The sequence below is a fragment of the Apodemus sylvaticus genome, chromosome 2 (genome assembly GCF_947179515.1).
Source record: "Apodemus sylvaticus chromosome 2, mApoSyl1.1, whole genome shotgun sequence".
Taxonomy (NCBI): domain Eukaryota; kingdom Metazoa; phylum Chordata; class Mammalia; order Rodentia; family Muridae; genus Apodemus; species Apodemus sylvaticus.
Genome location: NC_067473.1, coordinates 124,634,014 through 124,654,622, shown reverse-complemented (window position 1 = coordinate 124,654,622; position 20,609 = coordinate 124,634,014). Strand labels below are relative to the sequence as shown.

The window sequence follows — 20,609 nt, the reverse complement described above, 5'->3', positions numbered from 1 at the left end:
AGTATTACAATGTTAGAGTCTGCACAACTGACTCTGTTGTCTCCCATATTAATCTTGTTACCATTTCCAAAAGGTGGCCCAAATATGTTGCTGTTTTGATACTTCTGAGAAAACAAATTCTAAAAGTCTGCATAAAAAAATCATTGGAACTCAGCCAGGTGGTGGTAGCACAGTACTCAGGAGGCAGAGGCAGGCAGATTTCTCTTGAGTTCAAGGCCAGTCTGGTCTACAGAGCTAATTCCAGGACATCCAGGGTGCAACACTGAAACCCTGTGTCAAAAAAATAAATAAAAATAAAAACACGCACACATTGAAGCTCAATACACAAGCACCTGGTTGACCAGAGCGCCCCTCAAAGACAGCTCCCTCTGCAGAGTGGTTCAAGCATTGCAGTCAGCCTGCAGATCCCTTCCACCCTGTTTCATAGCCTATGTATGCCTGTAAGTCCACAGATGATTAAAGGAAGAGAGCTAGGGAATGACTTGAGGCTAGCTTTGCTTTGCTGTCCTCGGCATGAGCTAGATCTTCTATGTCCCTTTAAGGGCATTAGTTTGTGAGGCAGGAAGAGGCTCAGAGCTAATGGGCCCAGCAGGGCCTCCCTGAGAGCTCCTCCTGACTTGGGCTGAGTGTGCGCGTGTGGATCCCTAAGTGTCTGTCTTGGTGATCTCCTGGCTTAGCTCTTACAGTGAGGCCTTTTCTAAAGCTTCCGTCAGTGTCAGCGTGCATACAGAGCAAAGGTGTCGGTCCGCTTTGTGTTTTCAGATTGAACTTTTAATGCTAGCAGACTCTTACCCTCCCCAGAAGCCCAGTGATTATTTTTGTAAATGGAGAAAGAACAAAACATTGGCAGAAGCGTTAATAACAGTTGGCAAAATGAAATGGCAGGAAGACAAAATGGGTAAAAGCATCGGTTCCAGCTCGGGTTTATACGTACAGGCCCAAAATAAACCAATGGCCACCAAGTTATTTTGGGGTCTCCAGACAGAGTTGCCAAATACCCCCAATTCTAATTGTTGTAAGGAGAGAAGCTGGGGTCTTGCCATCATTTTAAAGTAAAAAAGAACTGTGACCTTGAACTGTAGACTCAGGGCTGTGGCTTTTTAGACAGCCTGAGTATTGCCAATGTTTTGACCATCAGCACAGCACTCTCCTTTAATAACATTTGCTTAATGCTTTGATTAATTAACACTTAACCTTCTCTTTCCCTTTTCAACCCTTTTCTCCTCCCTTCACTGTATTCCCACATAACTTTAAAAAAAAAATTAAAACTCAATACCAAAGCAGGCAATGCATGTGTGGCTATGCCTCACAAAATAGGTCGGATTATTGAGGGGAGCCCTGCTGACCGCTGTGGCAAGCTGAAAGTAGGAGACCGGATCCTGGCAGTAAATGGATGTTCCATCACCAACAAATCCCATTCTGACATTGTCAACCTAATCAAAGAAGCGGGCAACACAGTGACTCTCCGCATCATCCCCGGGGATGGTAAAGTATACCCATATCTATCTATCTATCTATCTATCTATCTATCTATCTATCTATCTATTTATCTGTGTATGTGTCTGTCTGTCTGTCTCTCTCTCCGTGTGTGTGTGTGTGTGTGTGTGTGTGTCTGTCTGTCTGTCTGTCTCCCTCTCTGTCTCTCTCTCCCTTTCTCTTTGTCTCCCTCTCTCTCTCTCTCTCTCTCTCTCTCTCTCTTTCCCTTCCTCTCTCTCATCTTCCCCCATGTTAGTATTTGTATATAACTGAACATTGTGGTGTAGAGGCAGCTTTATCCATCCCTAACTGAACATGCCTATCAGACGAACCAGAGCCATTGTTAACTAAACTCCCTCTCACTCTCTGACTAATTAATCCTCTAGCCCTGTCATCCCACCGTAATGCACATGGGAAAATAATTCCAGAAAATCTCCAGCTTTCTCCGTTTATTTTCTCCTTTACTCTTCTCATCCTCAGAGCTATAGGAATCCTTGGCTGTGGGTAGTAATGACAGACGGAGAGTATAGCTGAAAGTTTTTGATTTTAGAGTGGTTTTTTAATTTTTTTCAACAATCATTGAAATATGATATCATAAAACCTAGCTAACACCAATGCAGAGCCAAGACTGTTTTTTCAAAATAAGAGAACATATCAATACTTTTAGCCTTCTTGGTTTGTATATAATTTAGATATGGATGAAGAAAGATTGGATGTCTATATTTTTGACCGATTATGTGCATTCAACTTGAAGTACCCTTGTTTACTTGAGTAGTTATGCTTGGTTATTTTTACATCACTGGCAGTTCCGCACTTGGCTCTGCCTGTAGTGTGTACAGTGTCCTCTTATGGATGAAGGCTTGGGCCTGTTCATATTTGCAGAAATCAAGTTGATGTGCTGATATTGGTAAGGGTAGGTTGCTTGTACACTTAAAACCTGACTGAGCATTGATCTCACTAAACCAGTTTATGGTAGGAAGAAATTAATACTTATCCAAAAACATTTAGTTGATCTTCCCCTCATTATTTCCATACATGCTATAAAATGAATGACATTCTAAAGTACATAAGTATTTCCCAAGATGAAAAACACTGTGCCATTGATCTAGAAAGTTGGACATTTTATTTCAAATGAATACTCCATATGCCAGGTGGTAGAAAGGGAAACTTAAGATTCAAAAGTTGAGTGGTAGAGCTGGAGCTTTTCAATAAAAGTAAATTTCAAATTAGACACAATGTAAAAATTGTGTGTTCTCAGAACAGAGAATACTCTTTGCCAATTGTGGAGAACAACATGTAGCTCCTTGAGTGATTGTGTGTGTCACCCTCTTTAAATGCATGGTCTGTAACGCACCGTCTGACGCAAGAGCCATCTCACTAATCTGCCTCTCTGGAAAGTTACCGCAATTTACAAAACTGGTCACAAAATGGCAGTCTAGACTCCAAATGGAGCACATAAGGGAAGCCAGATGAGAGAGGTGAGATGGTGCAGAGAGGAGAGATGGTGCAGAGAGGAGAGATGGTGCAGAGAGCCAAAAGGTAGTATAGAAATAGGTTTGCATGTCACAGAGAATTCTTAGTACAAACCCAAAGAACTAGGAAAGGAAGAGACTTGGTGGCTCCATGCTGGGCAGTCAAGATGAGAGAAGGAGAGTGTCCCAGGCAGGAGGAGGAACTCCTTAAAGCAGGGGCCTGGAGAAAGTGTAAAGTCAGGAGAGGCAGCTTATACTACAGCGTGTATACTGAGAATCAACATGATTAAATAATATACAATAAACCTTATAGAACCTGAACACCAATGATAGATAGATAGATAGATAGATAGATAGATAGATAGATAGATAGAGATACAGAATGTCCTCTAATAACTGGCAGTAAAGAGGCCTTTTAAAACCTAACACTTATCTCCTACTTTGATTAGAAGATAGTAAACAAAGTTGATAACAAATATGGTATGATTGATGGATTGACTGATTGATTGATTTTTCTAAGGCAGAATGGATTCTCTAAGGATGTAATTTTATCCATGGTATTTCAGGAAAGCAATGCCGTGATAATCAAACTCTCTGCCAGAGACTTAAGTGACTGTTAGGTGCTGGGTGAAGGCAGTCACACACCTGGCAGGGAAACATGTGATGTTCCTGCAATAAAGGGTCTGAGACTGGAGCCCAAGGCAAGGGCATTAGATTCCAGAGAATTTTGCAAGCATATACAAGAGTAGCCATTACTGTGTGCTGGGGGAAAAACTTGATGGTTCTATTTCTTCTATGTGTGGTTTGGACAGGTTCATGGGGTGAAGGGCGAGAGTTCTTCAGGCTAGGGAACTTTGGGCTCTTTCACGTTTCATTTGAATGTTCACTGTACTAAATAGCCTGAAGCCCCGTTATTTTATGGTACCTACCTGGCCTGTACAGAATGAACACTGATCCTTATTTTGTTATTTGGGTAATGCTTAGAAGCATCCCCTGGAAACACATCTTTGGTTTTGTTAGTTTATTTCTTTTGTTGCAGACAAGGTCTCATGGTATAGCCCAGGCTGCTTCCAGCTTGATATCCTCCTGCCTCAGCCGCTTGAGTGCAGGGATTACAGACATGAGCCACGACCCTAGATGAATTGTTCAGCTCTTGCTGCCTGATTCTCTGTTCCTGTCATTAGATACCGCATTCTTTCTCTAGTCTCCCTGACTATGTTCCCCCTTTCTCATCTGTCCAGTAAACCTCTAGGATACTACCTTTATCTTCATAGATCTATGCGGACCAACACCCCTTGATATGGTAGTGATCAAGATAGGCAGTAGAGGAAGGGCCTCTGTCAAGTTATGTGAGCAGGGGTTACTAAATATGTAATGACAGCCCAGAAAGGCCCAGAAGATAGCTAGCTATACTGAATCTGAGCTTGAATTTTCAGAATCAAAGCATATTTTTATTGCATAGAAATGCCTGTTTAAGTGGGAGTAAGACTTTAATCAGGCAAAGTAGAACTTAACTGAGCTTGGCTAATGTGGAATCAGCTTAAGATAATAAAAATATGTATATGGTTAAAATATACCTAATATTTTACTTCACTGTTATTCAAAGTATTTACTTATAGCTAAGACAGAGCTTAGCAATATAAAGTCTGTTGCTTCTTTGGGAGAAGAAGGAGAATAGCAAAAAAGCTTCCAAAAGCTTTCATGTATACATGGGATTCAGGTTTTCCAATGTATTCAGATATCTGTTACTTATGTGTAACCATGTTAAAATATTTATTTAAGAAAATTGTATTCTTTGTTGACTTGCTTGGCTTTTCCACATATATTTCATGAGAGAAGGTAAGAACATTAGCATGGGAATGAAGTTAGCATAGTAACCTTTTGTCATGGAGGGAAGTTGAAACCTGGCTTAGCATAGCCATCCACTGTGCCTTGAGAACTAGGATTTGCTCTTCAACATGTGTGATTGCTTTGAAAAATGAGGATTATCCGTCTTCATTCCTCGGGGGAGTGGAAGTAGATATAAATGCTGTTTAATAAAGGAGATAGGCACTCTCTAGATTTTGTCATTGAAATGCTCAGTCTGCTCATTGCCTGAGAGCAGGGGCAGTCATATGCCGTGTGACACTCCCTCATACCACTGCTGTTAGAGGACAGGGAAACTTGTGCTCCTGTTTCTGCTCTCTGATACCTTTTTGACATGTTTGGAGGCTAAAGCCATGACATATTTTTGATGATGGGCTGTATCTCTGTAAATTGGGCAGTGTTTTGGCAGATATAATTTTGGTTTAATTCCAAATGAAGACTTAAAGGTTTATAGAAAATAAGTATAACTTTATTGATATTATAAAAGCGTACTGGAAATCAAGCCTATTTAAACTATTTTGGTGCTCTGAAGATGGCCTATAAAATCCAGTAGGCAGCACAGGCTATGCTGTATGTTAAGCAATCACTGATGGTCTTTAGTGAAATTACTGGTATTCATGGAGTAACATTAAAGTATTGCTTATTTGAAAGGAGTGTACCAGTTGGGTGTGGTTTTCTTGATAAATATAATTCCCATATAAAACAAATAAGTTTGAAAATGAACTGTGAGTCAGGCAAGCCTTGGGTTCAATTCCCAACATCTTCTCTTGCTTCCTGGGAAACCTTGAACATATTCTTTACATTTCAGTGCCTCAGATCCACATTTATAAAGCAAGACATTCATTGCTTTATGGCAAATGATTATCATACTTAATGGTGATTATCATAGCGAATCTACAAGGTGCAATGTTGGCTTTGCACACTGTAAATAAATAGTAACACAAACAATGGAATGAGAAAAATGCAGTAGGCTCAAAGCAGCATATTAAGTGTTAATGTGTTTTAAATGCTTAAAGTTAAGCTTCAACGCCCAAACAATTTGCACCGGGAGATGTCGCAAGTGAAGAATTGAAGGAAAATTATTGATGACATTCTATTTATAAGTGTAGTGCACGATCATCATGTGCCGTCAAACCATGAAAACAACAGAATAGAAAATCTGCTTGACAATAGGATTTGATGTGCCCAGAAAACACTGGCGATTAACAAAGCACAAACATTCTAAAGGAACTCATTCGGCAATTATAGTCACTTTAATTACAAGAAAACATTCTTTTTGTTGTCCCAATAATGAAGTTACTATGGCCCATTCTCATAATTTCCTGGATAATCTTTTTGCAATGAACGACACTGAGCAATTTCAAGGGTGTTCAGAGACCCGTGTCCATGGTCATAAGTGTTCTGGTGAGTCATATTGACAGGGGCTGCTATCCCTGTGCCTTCTACTGGCACAGTGAATCTGTTTTACGTAATACCAGTTAGACTTATCACTGTGGTTCTCCAGGTTAGCTGCCCTGGTACGGAAGTGATGTAAATGGGCTAGTGTTCCTCCAGTCTCCTAATAACGGTAATTAAAATTCACCAATATGCTCTTAAAACAATGGAGTAATAAGTAATACCCCACATAATTATTTTGACTAATTATTTTGACTAATATTTATGTGTCAGGCACTATCCTGTTTTTTAATTATAATCATTGCATCCGTTTCCTTAGAGACGTGTGTTGTTCCTCTAATCAGGTGAGAAAACTGAGGCAGCAGGTGCTTGCATCACTTTGTGTAAACCCTGTCTAGTAAGCTGCAGAGCCTAGGATGCAGAACATGATGGTGTGACTCTGCAGTCTGACCTTACGACCACTGGGCAATCTGCCTGCCAGCTAACTTGAGCACCACCTCCCCACTGGGAGGACACAGAGCACATTGTCACCCTACCAGACAGAGAGCAGCCTAAGAGATGCTCCCAGGCACCTTCCCCTGTGTTTCACAAGCCAGTTCCTTCGTAGCCATACAGTCTTTCCCTGCTGTCTACAGAGATATTTAATAAGGACAGATTATAGGGAACACTGTCCTGCTATGTGACTGGGATATAGAAGTAATTCTCTGGTTCCGGTTAAGACCTGTGCCTTGGCTATAAGAGTAATAGGCTTTGGGGTATACTAGAGAAACTGTAAAAAAAAAAATCATATTACACTTTGTCATTTTGCAGAGACTAGACAACTTCAAGAATCCCCCTTAGAAAATAATATAGTAGCAAGGCCCAAAGGTGGAGCAGATGTACACTGGGCACTCACTGCATATGTGCCAGGCAGTCTGCAAAATACTTTCTGTCCCTTCATCCCCAAGACAGGGTTGAGTTCCTTTTACCAATAAGAAAAATAAGGCTCTCACCAAAATAAGGGGAGTGGGAGAAGCAATGACCTGAATCTGGGTCTGAAATCTCAAAACTCATGCCTGTTATATAACAAAAAAAATAAAGCACTAGGAAGCTAAATGCAAGATGAGTACTTGTCAAGGAATGAAAACAGAAGACAGACCACCATTGGTTGGGATGAATGGGTTGTCTTTTATAACAAGAATGCAGTGGAGAAAGATATATTCCAGGTTTCTAGGTTTAGAATACTTAAAATAGTTTCCCATAGAAACAGCCTTGTACCTGGTGGATAGATATTTGCATTCAGCAAATGCTAAACTGTTTCCTATGAATCATGGCTTGTGGGAACTTTGAGTTTCCAAGGTGCTCCCTGAATTAAGTAGGCATGTACAGGTTAATACCAGACCATCACAACCACAGTTAGTACTTTTCCTGGTTAGAAAACATCCAGAGTCAGTTTACAAATAATATCGGAAGTAGGACTTGCTCATGGTTGGCTGCTACCTGGCTTGATCTAAATAGATGACTAATAAATGATTAGTAAATAGAGAAGGATTAGCCAATGCTAACAAGTGATTAGATTTTACGTACATGTAGGTGTGTAGAACACAGTAACATTTGTGAATATTTTCAGATTCTGAACTTCCAACCTGCTAAAGATTAATGAGTTGCTTTTGAATTTGATTAGTGGAGAAGAAAGTCAATTTACATATGAATATGATTGTATTCATCACATTAAGGTAGCTTCATGATTTATATTTATAAACACTGGTTATTCAAATGCAAGTTTCAAAATGAATCTTTCATGAGAAATACTAAGTGAGGTTTGTCAAGAGTCCCATCTTTGCTGCTGGGCTCCATTAAAAGCAACGGGGAAGAAAGCAGATATTACTTAACATGTGTTTAACAAGATGGTCCAGCATTTTGGGTTTTAGTATTCACATGAGGAAGTCAAGCCAACTCAATGAAATATAGCTGATAAATTGTAAGAAATGTTAGCGAAACCATTTGTCATCACCCTATAAAATTCTTGAACTTCAGTGTGGTGCAGTATTTTGATGGCTCCTGCCATCCTTCAGTGTCAAGACAGGAGTGACACATCTCTGTACCCTACATTGCATTTGTGGGGACATGTCTGGTGGGGAAGAGAGTAGTGTAGTATACATAGTCCTCGGGAGGGATCATGGACGGCCTGATTGTTTAGAAATTTCAGTCAACTATTTGAAATGGAGACAGGGGAGTCCGGATCTAGATCCAGGGTTTCTGCATGCCTTTCAGCTGGTCCATGACTTCTCAGAGACCTTCATGTCTTTATGCTCTGTCCTACAGAGTCCTCAAATGCCACACTGCTGACTAATGCTGAGAAGATTGCCACCATCACCACCACTCATGCCCCCTCTCAGCAGGGGACCCAGGAAACAAGGTCAGATGTGACTTAGGTTCTTTGTCATTTGTCTGCATTGTTGAAGGGATAAAGTAGCTCCCATGATGAATGGGCCTCTTTGATTTTTCTTTCTTGTTTTCCCCCTTGGATTGCTGTTATATTTCTGTCTCTCATTTTGGCAGGACCACCACCAAACCAAAGCAGGATTCTCAGTTTGAGTTCAAAGGACCGCAGGCTGCACAGGTGAGGGCTGCGTCTCCTTTTTCTCTGAACCTCTTACTCATTTCCTTCCAGCTTCCTAAAGCTGTTTTTTTTTTAAAAAAAAAAAAAAATTAAAAACTCATATTTGAAAACAAACAATCTTTTTGTGAAGTGATTTAACCAGATGTACACACTCATATTTGATTGTCTAAGAAATGGCGTTTTATTTTTACTGCCTTTGAAAAATATTTCTAGGTCCTTTTTTGTCAGGGGGAAGAAAGAAAGGCTGTCACAAGACTCAGTGATCAGAGAAACAAGGCAACTAGTGTCTCGCTTCTTATGGTTTTCAAAACCCTGTTACTGTCAAGAAAATGTCTTTTTATGTAAGACATTTCTCTGGCTAGTGAATTTCAGATAAGACCCCTAGTGTGTAAGTCCTGTCCTCAGGTTGGAAATGCCCAAATAACAGCCAGTGGTGCAAATTTGAAGAACATAGCTGATGCAAAGTTAATTTTTTTTTTTACTGGCCTTCTGATGCCTTCAGTAGTTATTCATGATCTTCCCCCAAATTAAATTGAAACTGGACCCTTATTTACAAAGGCTGGCATTGGGCACTGCTAGCATTTATCAGGTGCCAGGCACCTAGCAACATCTCAGCCAGTGGTTGGTCTTCTACTACGTGAAGAATTTTCCTGCCTCAAATGTCAACAGTAGCCTAACTGCCTAAGCACTGTAAATGCATGCCTGTGTACAGATATGCTCATGAGTTTACAGATTCAGGATTCCTAACATTTCAGATGAACAAAGATTGATTAATAAACATGAACTGCTGAGTTGCAGACAGAGCCTCTGCCTTTCTGCAAAGTCACTAAGAGAAATGGGTGTGGATCCTAATTCCCCCCATCCCCCAGAATGATTGCATTTAATTTCTTCAAATAGGAGCAAGATTTTTACACTGTGGAACTGGAAAGAGGAGCCAAGGGATTTGGCTTTAGTCTTCGAGGGGGTCGAGAATATAATATGGATCTTTATGTTCTGCGCTTAGCAGAGGATGGTCCTGCAGAAAGATGTGGAAAGATGAGGGTAAGTGGCGAGGAGGCAGGAGTGGTGGTTGTAAGTGCATCCTCTGTGTCTCTTCTTAACCTCCCCACAGCTTTCAGGACGGTGAATAGATGGCTCCTGCCACAGATTTTTTTTCTAAAGCATACTCAGTTATAGCTACTAAGTTAGATGGATCATGTGGATTGTACGTCACTCCAAGCATAGTAAAGTAGGTGTTTGCTGAATGCAATCTCATTGCTCTTGTGCACAATCTTGATGGTAGGCACATCCTGCCACAAGAAACTGGATAGTGCAGGATGCATAGAAGGCCGGAAATCCAAGTAGCCCTGTGGGTTCTGAGTAGAGAGCTCATTCCTTCTCTAGTTGTTCACCAGCTGCCTTCCTGTAGCCTCAGAGAGTCCCGGGCAAGCCTTGACCCCAGCATGGGGCCAGTAGTTCCACAGCACTGTCACTGAAGGCCGATATTGATATGTGAAACCTTTTGAAATTATCATTTCATCTACATTATCATCTATAAAGTCGATGATGCACATTTTGGGACCTCAAAATAAAGCATTAAAAATTGTCAAAAGTAAATTTCACGGAGTTTTGAGTAAGTTTACAGTTTTGTGTGGGGCCACATTCATAGCCATCCTCAGCCATGCGTGCCCTCATGGCACAGGCTGGGCATACCTAGCCTGAGAACTTGAAAAGACACATATACGGGGCCCCCTGTTGTCTAGCTATTTAATGTTTGTTACTATGGATAAATGTTACCTTCTGCAGATCAGATCATGGAGAAGAGGCAAACCATCTTCTTTAAGTAAGTCACATAGTTCAAAACACATAGGGAGCCACTGCGGTAAATGAAATCATCAGGGAAGGAAGAGATGTGAGTTGGAAAGACAGACAGACAGACAGACACATACACACACACACACACACACACACACACACACACACACACATACACACACACACACAAAGCCAGAGTAAGGAACTGAATACGCTGTTTACACGTTTTTCCTCTTTCAATCTGAAGTGGTCTGGGTTTTTATTGTTTCTATTTTTATATGTTACTCTGCTTCTTGTGTGTATATGTATCCATAGTTATGCATGTGGAAATAATAAGACGACTTGCAGGAGTCCGTTCTCTCCATCCACCATGTGGGTCCCCGGGATCAGATTCAACTTGTTCCAGTCTGCGGCAGGAGCCTTTGTCCGCTGGTCAATCTCATTGGCCCCAGACTGACGTTTTCAACAGCCTGTTCTTGATTGGGGAAGTAGAGCATAGCTTCAAGAATTAAACAGCGAAAAATGATAAAATATTTTGAAGAAACCATTTCTAATAGCATGAATTAGCATCATGATACAATGGCACATAGCTCGTGAGGCACTTTTATCCCATGTTCCCTTGAGCTTTGTAGGCATGAGCCTGTTTTCATCTCTGTAGTTGCAGGCCCAGCTGCAGGGGGCTGATGGGCCATATGGTTACCTGGCAAATGTGAAATGGATTCCAAAGCCAGTACTTTGCCTCTTCTTCTAGAATATAAACTGTGTGTGAGTCAGACTCTGGCCTAGTTTGTTTTTTTTTTTTGCACAGCACCTGGGTGAGTCTGTGGTCTCTCAAGATTCGTCTGTGGGAGATTTTTCCTGAGCTCATTCTTGGGCTGTCTTCAGGATTTGGTGCCTGTTAGCCTTGTGACTGGAGTCTTCTCTCCTTTTCTTATCGTGGAAGTCCTTAGTGATATATTAGTCAGATCTTGAAACCAGATGACTGCAGACATAAAGGCCTAAAATGAAGACCAGCAAATTGTGTCTCACAAGTCTCAGGGGTTTTAGTTCCTATTTGGAAGGTAGAATGTTCTAGTCGGTTGGAGGGATGTGGGGTGCATCTTTAAAGCTCCTTGCCTCACAGGAGATAAGCAGAAAGGACCAGCTCAGTGTCCCTGCATTCCCTTCAAGAACATGTTCTTTGTTACCTAACTTCCTTTCATCCAGCTACTTATTAATAGTATCACAGACAATGGCTCTAAGACTTTATTCAGCATGGGGCCTTGTGGGGTCACATTCACCACAACAGGGACCCCATAACCTGCATCAGAGTGAGAGACAAAAAAAAAAAAATTAAACAAATGAGGGTAAGAAAGACGGGAGACAGAATTTTTCTGTAACTGTTGACCTAACATTCTATCATATTTACCATATTCTTTTAATTCGAAACAAGTCTCCAGTTCTAGCCTCCACTCAGAGGGCAGATGATTGCACACAAGCATCCGCATGGAGTGGAGCTTCTCAGTGGAAGCCATGCTGCTGCTTCCGCCTCAGTGGCTCACATTCTCCTTGTAGCCTTTTTGCTTCAGCTAGTACTTGGCATTGTGTAACGTACTACTTGTATAGTACGCCTATACTTGCCTCTCCCTCACTAGAATCTAATTGCCACGAAGCTCTCATACTCCCACGGCTACATCCTGAGCAATAGAAGAGAGTCTGGAGTATGTGGAATGTGTATGTGGAGAGTCAGTGGGTTGGGGAGGGGTGATTTTAAGTCAAAAGACTTTGCATAGCTTCTGGAGGCCTGGTGTGACATTTCCTCTCTTACTTTGGCAGATTGGCGATGAAATTCTAGAGATCAATGGTGAGACCACCAAAAACATGAAACACTCTCGGGCCATAGAACTGATCAAGAACGGCGGCCGCAGGGTCCGTCTATTTCTGCGTCGGGGAGACGGCTCGGTCCCAGAATATGGTGGGTCAAACTATGAAAGCATCCCTTCCTTCCCTGGCATGACTCCATGAGTTTGTCTCCAGAGCGGCAGCAGGAAAGCCCTTTTTGTTTCCCTATTCACCAGTGTCTTACCAGCCTCTTGCACCATGTGGTTATTTGCCTCGCTTGTTCTGAAAATGTCTACACTCTTCATCCTTTTGCTTGCTTACATGGACTGGGGCGTGGCCTAAGACGCGATCTTGATAGCCCCCTTTCTGATAATCAGAGAGAACATCCTGTCTGGTCCAACCACGAGCGAAGGAATGTTTGTTTGAACTGTGCCAAACTGTTTCTCAGCTCCAATTGTTAGCACAAATGACTCTAAGGTCCTTTAAAAGAAGCAGGTTTCCCGACTCATGTTGAGGCACAATATCTAGTTGGCTTCGTTTCTTTGTTTGTTTTTCTGTTTTGTTTTTGTTTCGTTTCGTTTTTGTTGTTACTTTATTTAAGAGGCGTGAAGTTTTGGAATATTGGGGAGGGGGGCTTTGCTCGCCTTGTTTAGACTCTGTATGTGACAGCTCTCTGTCCCTCTCAACTGGTCTTTTACCCCAAATCAGACCACCTGAGCCCACACTATCAAACAAACAACAACAAACAAATGTTGATCTATTAGCCATATGTTTTTAAATGATAAAGGATGAAGTAGATTCCCAGTGCTCACCATGAGGGAAACATGTTACTATACCTTTCCTATGAGGAAAGCCGGGTAAAACATAGAGGTCCTCTGTCGTGTCCTTAAACATAGTTGAGTAGACGGCAATGCTCTTTACCTAGCTTAGTGTTCTGATGGCAAAAATATTGTATATTGTGATAATTATGTCCTATTTATTTGAGATTCTTGTTTAAAGTTAAAAAAGAAAAAAAGAAAAAAAAAAAAAGGAAGCTATGCCCTAGATGTAGGGCTTTTTTTCCCAACCAAAGGTCTACAAAAGTTTCTATAGAAACTGTGATTGAAAGATCCCTGTATACACTGGTCCCCTTTATTCGGGATTTCTCTGTTATCACCCTCTTTTCTGAACGTCTTTCTGCACAATTCCCAGATGCATTTTGGGCACAATGAGATACTCAATTCAGACATAGTTCAAGGAGGAGAAGGGCGCCTTTGCAGGGCAGCCCTCCCGGGTGTTGTACATGGTCCTGGTGCACTGTATGAGGGGTCTGAGGTAAGGGGGAACCTTGATGACAACCTGAGGTGCCATGGCTGCACACTGTGCTTGACTACTGACCGTTAGGTGTATTGATACCACTGAAACTGTGTAACATGTCTCCCTTTTCTGTCTTCCCTATGCTTCTGTTGGATGTGATACCTCATTTGAGAGTCATCGTCAGTAACCTGTGTATCTTCTCCAAACCTATGTCTGTTGCACTGAGGATGAAAATCCAACACTAACAAATGTTCTCTGGGCTAAAAAATAAAGATCATTGAAGAGAATGGTTTTCCACAAAGGGTTGAACGTGCCGGGGTTGTGCTACTGTAATGTTTCCATGCGTCATTTGGACTAAACCTCTCTAATTCTATTGATTAGAGTTACAAATGGGTTATAATATGTTACGTTCCAATATTTTTCTGACTTGACTGGAACCTGCTTCTCTGTGAGGCTATTTTTGTAATGAGTTTTTTGTACTTAATTTAACTGCTGCGGTATTGGGGGGTTGGCGGGAGGGGACTTTGTTCTTTTGTTGTTTATTGTTAATGCTCTCCTATGCCAGCCTGTCATTGTTCCAGTTGTTTGAAAAAAAAAAAACACAAAGCAAAACAAAACAAACAAACAAACAAAAAACCAAAAGGATGCATTATCATCTGGGTTTCCGAGTCATCTTACGACTGTCTAAAAACGTCATTACTCCAATCGCGGTCTCTGCAGCCTTGCGTGTTGCCTTAGACTGTCTGACCGGACGAATAAACTCTTTGCCCTATGTTAACAAATGAAGATTTTTCTTTCTTGTTATAGGGAATCTAAATGTTCAACTTTTTCTCTTTCTCTCTCTCCTTCTCTCTGACTGTTCTTGGTGCTGGGCCCCTCCTCCAGCGATGGTGCCTCCTAATATCGCTGCATGTGTGAGGAAGGAAAAGCTCAGGGAGGCTTGCTTCCACCTTATGGGCCATAATCAAACTACGGTTTGTAGCTCGCTCAATACTAGGTGTTTCTGTGCTGTGGCCTCATTTCCTCATTGCTTCTGCTTAGCTCTATCTTGATATGTTTGGCAATTCATTCTGAACACCCTGCGTTCTTTGAATTGTAAGTACATGGCTGACCTGTTGAAGTGTTGCCCCCCCCCCCTTGTCTTAAGATACAGTAAGGATCTAGGTTAGACTTGTGCTAGCTGCCTAAGTGCTTCCCTGCCCCGGGTGTGCAGTGCCTTTGTCTTTGTCTGGTAGCTTATCCAGCAGTTAGAGAGCATGAGCCTCATCCTGGTGCTCTTCCCTGGTGGGTAAGGCCTTGCCAGACAGGAGTAAGAGATTCCCGGCTGTTCAGGTGTTTCTCAGCAAACTCCAGCCCTTGGGGCAAATCCTGCTTACAGCCTATTTTTGCAAATCAGGTTTTATTGGCATATAGCACACCATATGTTTTGTTTAAAACAAAACAAAACAAAACAAAACAAAACAAAAAAAACATTGCAACACAGTAGCAGAATTAAAGAAAGATTGGTTGACCCAAATTAAGTCTTAGCTGCCCACAGACACACACACACACACACACACACACACACACACACACACCAAAAAAGAATGAAGGTGGTGAGGACCCATGCTCTAAGCTATGTCTCTGCCTGTGTTAAGCTTGTCCTGGCTTTGGGGAGATCCTTCATGAGACAGACCATTTTATTACTGTTGGCCTGGCTATCTCATAGCATGTTTTTAAAGTCCTGTACCCCATGCTATAATAGTACAACATCTCAGGCACTTAAAACTTGGCGGTTTTTCATTACAACGAAGCATCCTGCTTTGCAGAGGCTCTCATAAATTCAAGATGCTGCCTTGAATGACTGTAGCGTAGGATCAGATAGTTAAATGATAAATGGGACTTGTCATGGGCTGTCCAGCGCTAGATCCGTAGATGCCCGCGTGAAATAGAGGCAGGCCAGTGGCTTCGCGGCTCTTCTTACATCATGAAGAAAGACCCTTTTAAACTCCATGATTTTATGAAGCCCCAGCTAATTTAAAATGTGCACCTAACAACCTATTCCCCTTGCTTTTGATCTCACAGAAAGCTTTTTAAAATACAGTTCCTTGCTTGTTTGTTTTTTAATTTACTTGAAAGTAGACAAAATATAGTTAAATGTGAAAGTAATAGTTTAGTGGACTTTCAAGCAGGTGTCCCATTTGACAGTTAACATCCGCCCTATGCATTGTCTAGATAATCCCCTTTCCCAATACCCTGAATCAGTCTTTAAAGTAGAAGGATGTTTTTCATATAATATAACATAACAGATCCTCAAGGGATTGTCCTTGCTGGTAGATCACCACCCAGATAAGCCAGCAACTGTTTCTAACCCTAGGAAAACTTTCCTTGTGCCCATCCAGGTCTGTGTCCTAGGTTAACTTTAAACAGAACAGGTATTCTTCAAATAAAAGAGTATTGGAAGGAAACAGCAGGAAGGCAGAGGTGGGGAAAGGGCTGATGGGTGGCCAAGGGCAGGCGTGGGTCAGGTGGGGCAGTTCTGGTACTTCTAAACAGATCCCTGCAGATCTGCCTTTAAACGCTAAAACCATCTATAATTTCTCCTATGGTATGTCTTCATATGGGTATGGGGAATGGTCAGCTAGATGGTGAAAGTCTCAATGCTAGTTTTTAATCCTAACTAGTTGCAGTAATACTTAAATTAACCAAGATTCAGTTGGCTTTGATTGACTGACTGCTTTAACAGTTGTTTGTTTGTTGTGACTAATGAGTCAAGTGTGGGAGGGAACTGGGCCAGGAGCCACAGGTCCTTCTTGTTAAACCTTTCTTATTTCTCTCCCCGACAGACCCCAGCAGCGACAGGAATGGCCCCTCCACCGGTGCACAAGGTGTTCCGGAAGTGAGGCCGGGGCCGCCAGACCATAGACCGCATCCAGCCTTGGAGTCCAGTTACCCACCCGATCTTCACAAATCATCACAACATGCCGAAAAGCGAGCACACGCGAAGGATCCAAAAGGCAGCAGGGAGCAGAGCAAACAACCCAACGAACATCACACCTGGAATGGAACTTCTCGAAAACCCGAGAGTGGGGCATGCCGGCCCAAAGACCGGCCACCCGACGCCTGGAGAGAGGCGCAGACAGAGCGGACAGCCACCAACGGCCCAAAGAAGAGGTCTCCGGAGAAGCGCAGGGAAGGCACCCGCAGCGCTGACAACACTTTGGAAAGAAGGGAGAAGCATGAGAAGAGGAGAGAGATGTCTCCTGAGAGGAAGCGAGAGCGTTCACCCACCCGGAGAAAAGACAGCTCCCCGAGCCGCCGGCGGAGGTCCCTCGAGAGACTCCTGGATCAAAGACGGTCCCCAGAGCGCAGAAGAGGGGGCTCGCCCGAGAGGAGAGCAAAGTCCACCGACAGGAGGAGGGCCAGGTCCCCTGAGCGCAGACGAGAGCGGTCACTGGACAAAAGGAACCGAGATGACAAGGTTAGCCACCGAGAAAGAGAGGAGGCTGGTCTGAAGCTGGAAACAGGGAGAAACCCCAGAAATCCCCCGGAGCAGAGAAGGCGGCCTTACAAGGAATGTAGCACCGACCTCAGCATCTGAGACTCATAGCTTTGCAACCTTTACCGTGTCAAAGGTTCTAAGAGGAAGGTCGCAAAATGAAATAATTTAGTTTCTTACCTGAGGAAGCATCTGACACCTGATAGTCCTAAGAATAGTAATGGACATTTTATGCATCTGAAATCTTATAAGGAAAAAAATATATATGAAAAGTCTTGTGCCTGATGTATAATATTAAAGAAAGTATTTTTAAATGCATACTTTTTTTTTGAAAATTATTTGCCAAAATACTGGCCCAAAGGGATATACATTTTGTTTCTTCACAAGCTATAGAATTGTTCCTTCTTTGGGGCAAGCTTTTTTCTCTCCTAGATAAACAGGGCTGTTGGTCATGTCCTATAAGTAAATGCAATTAAATTTTAATTTAGTATAAACTGTTCCGAAGTTATGTAGTGCTGTACTGTAAACCCCTGTTTTTCTGAAAAGCAGAACGCAAAAAGATAAACTCGCACTTATACAGACTGAGAATCTTTTAGGATGGATTAGGGTGGCCAGGTGAGCCTAAAATTCAGCAAATTATGCAACAAGAATACTACTGCAAATGAAGGATATTTATGACTACAGTGCAGAGCACTAAGAAACCCTATGATCTTGAGTCATAGTTGGTATAGTCAAAGACCGGTTTGTGCTCTCCCTGGCCCAGGAAGGTTGGCTGCCATTAACCAAACCCAGCCTTAGCTCAGATGGTCAGGTTCATCGGGCTCCACCACAGAATGAATACATCTCACCTGCAGCAGTGCCCATTGCAAAGTGTCAGCCTCTGGATAGAACAGACATGCTCTTTCTGGGTTGTCTGGTCCCCCGGTATGAAGCTGAGTGCCTCCGGGATGAGGGGGATGTTTGTAACTGTCTCCAAGTTGGAAAGAGCTCCCTCCCACACTGTTTAGCGTAAGCCCCCGCTTGCCTTCTGCCCAGTGGGAGCAGAGGGAACTTAGGTGGAGGGAACCTCTGTTTTAAAAGTATTGGGCCTGCATATTCCCAGAATAGTTAGTTGATCATGCACTTTGAAACCATAATCCAAGCCAGAAGGATTGAGGAAAATGTGATGACGCCGGTGGGTCTTGATCTGTCTGCTGGGAAATGACCCTGTCCCTTGTGTTTGGGGAGGGCAAAGGAAAATGTAATGGTTTTCTTGCTAAAATAGACCCACTTTCTGAACCCTCAGAAGGTGTGGCTGTGTCAGCTGTAGCCCTGAGAAGTGGTTTAAATGGATTACTGCCTAACTGAGCCATGAGTTTGCTTGGACCTGGTGGACCACTAGAGCAAGCCCTGCTGACGGAGCATTTGTATTTCTGTAGTACTGTTTTGCATTTTCCATTCAGACACAAAACTTTGCAAGTCAATCACTGTTGTTCCTGTGGTACTGTAATAAGGGAGAGGGCAAAAAAAGAGAAAACAAAAACAAAAAAAAATAGAAAAGAAAACCAGCCAATCATTGTATGTAGAGTTTAAAATTGTAATTAATAGAGCCTGTTTGAAAAAAAATAAAACAACTGTTGCCTTTTTTTGTATAAAAGAGAATTTATGACAGAAGTCTAGCTGTGAGGAATGTGACATGTGTCTATATTTCTGAATATGAACAGATTGATTTTGGGGGGGATATACTTTATTGTAAACTAAATCAGGTATGTAAAGTTGTTTTAAAGTGGAACATTATATAAGTAATTGCTACAGCTTTAGTTTGTTGGGGCTATCGTTTCTCCATGGAGAGACCGCTCATGAATAATCAAGCATTCATTTGCATTCTCTGTTCTTCATTTATTTCTTGCTTAACGCTCTCTCTGTGTTGATGAAAAGCAATGTGTGGGCCAACCTTTTTATAAAACACTATGCACATATAAATATTACATTGTTCATAGCTTTATTTGATTTAGGGTTTATATATAACATTACACTGAGTAGTTATAGTTATGTGGACATTTCTCCAAGTTCTTTTCCTGAATCAAACACAATATACATACTATAGCTAAAGGGGGCAGAGAGTCTGTGATTGCTACTTCTGTTATCGGAGTTTTCCCTACAAATCGTACATTGACAATAGTATGAATGCTGGGGAAGACTCCTACTGAGTGGTGTTTATTTTATCCAGTGTTCTGAGAGCCAGCTTGGAGGTACTGCTCTTGAGCCTCTGTAGCTAGAATTTCTCTCACTAGTTCTAGCACAGCCCATGATGTTAACTCGTGATCATGGTCTATGGGTTTTAAACGAGAAAAAAAAAATTAAGGTTGATTTTTGGAGTGTATCCTAAAATTAACATCACGATATGTGTCTCATTAAGAAATGGTATAAGGCATTTAAAGTCGGTGATAACCAACTGAGCCTGGCTCAGTGTCTGAGGATTTTTGCTGAGGACAATTTCACCTTAAGTTCCATACGTAAGATTTAGGTTGAAAGTATTGCACTGTATGGGAAACTACATGTGCTAAGCCGAAACCTAGAATTCTCTTCAATCTACTGTAGCCTATTGGAAACTGATTCTTGTGAGCCTACTTCCCCAACCTTTCATTTCCCACAAGAGTGCTGATGAGGGATGAAGGGTGAGTATTCTGTATGATTAAATCAAACAGTTTAGGATTCCCCACCCCCACATACCTGCCCACCCCACCCCAGTTGACACAACCGATGCCTGAAAGAATGTTCAGGGGTTAGGGGGAGTCAATAGCATACTTGTATTTTTTAAGTTTCTTTTGTGAAAGATTTTTTAATGCATTTTTATTGTAAAAATACATGGAAGTGTATGTATTCCATAACCATTGCTTCTGTATTGGTATCTTCTTTGTCTCCATGTGATCTCAAATGTATCAGGGTCAAGGAACTACTTGAGGGCCCATGACTGCAACTCTTAAAATACCACTCTGTTGATGAAAGGGATTCTTCACCATGGAAAAGTGCCTTGCTGTTCAAAATGTAGCACATGACCTAGCTGTCTCCTGATTACCAGGGGACTTAGAAGTGTAAAGCCTTAGCCTCCAGAGCTCCATAAGGCAGTGCACTTAGCAAGATCCTCTGCTAATTTGTACGCCCATGAACTATAGTCGCAGTCACCTCGTAACAGCAACTTCCTCACAGTAAAGAGCCAAGTCACTTCTTAAGGGTGTGCTGCCTTAGTCTCTTGAAGCCTCCCTTCCTCATCTCTTGAAGGAGCATACCTCAGAGTTACAGGTCAGAGTAAGTGCAGAGTGCTCAGAACATACATGGCAAACAGATCCTCAGCGAGTGACACTCCTCACAGTTAGCACTTCCCTTAGTTATAAAACCAGCAAGTCATGCAGTTGTACTAGGAACAGAT

At 42.0% G+C, this 20,609-nt stretch overlaps 1 protein-coding gene across 20 annotated transcripts in view; it reads left to right on the top strand.

The window, feature by feature from the left end:
- Magi1 (membrane associated guanylate kinase, WW and PDZ domain containing 1) overlaps positions 1-20,070 on the top strand; it is a 137,583-nt gene extending 117,513 nt beyond the window's left edge. For 7 of the 20 annotated variants that reach the window (XM_052174369.1, XM_052174378.1, XM_052174365.1 and 4 more), the window contains 6 exons: positions 1,282-1,485; positions 8,514-8,607; positions 8,751-8,811; positions 9,709-9,852; positions 12,421-12,559; positions 16,548-20,070. In XM_052174369.1, coding sequence (XP_052030329.1) covers positions 1,282-1,485; positions 8,514-8,607; positions 8,751-8,811; positions 9,709-9,852; positions 12,421-12,559; positions 16,548-17,302 — 1,397 coding nt within the window. In that variant the 3' untranslated portion in view covers positions 17,303-20,070. Of the gene's footprint in view, positions 1-1,281; positions 1,486-8,513; positions 8,608-8,750; positions 8,812-9,708; positions 9,853-12,420; positions 12,610-14,607; positions 14,697-16,547 lie in introns of those variants that run through there. The other 13 variants (XM_052174367.1, XM_052174360.1, XM_052174358.1 and 10 more) reach the window with 8 other exon arrangements.
- Positions 20,071-20,609: the final 539 nt, after the last annotated feature.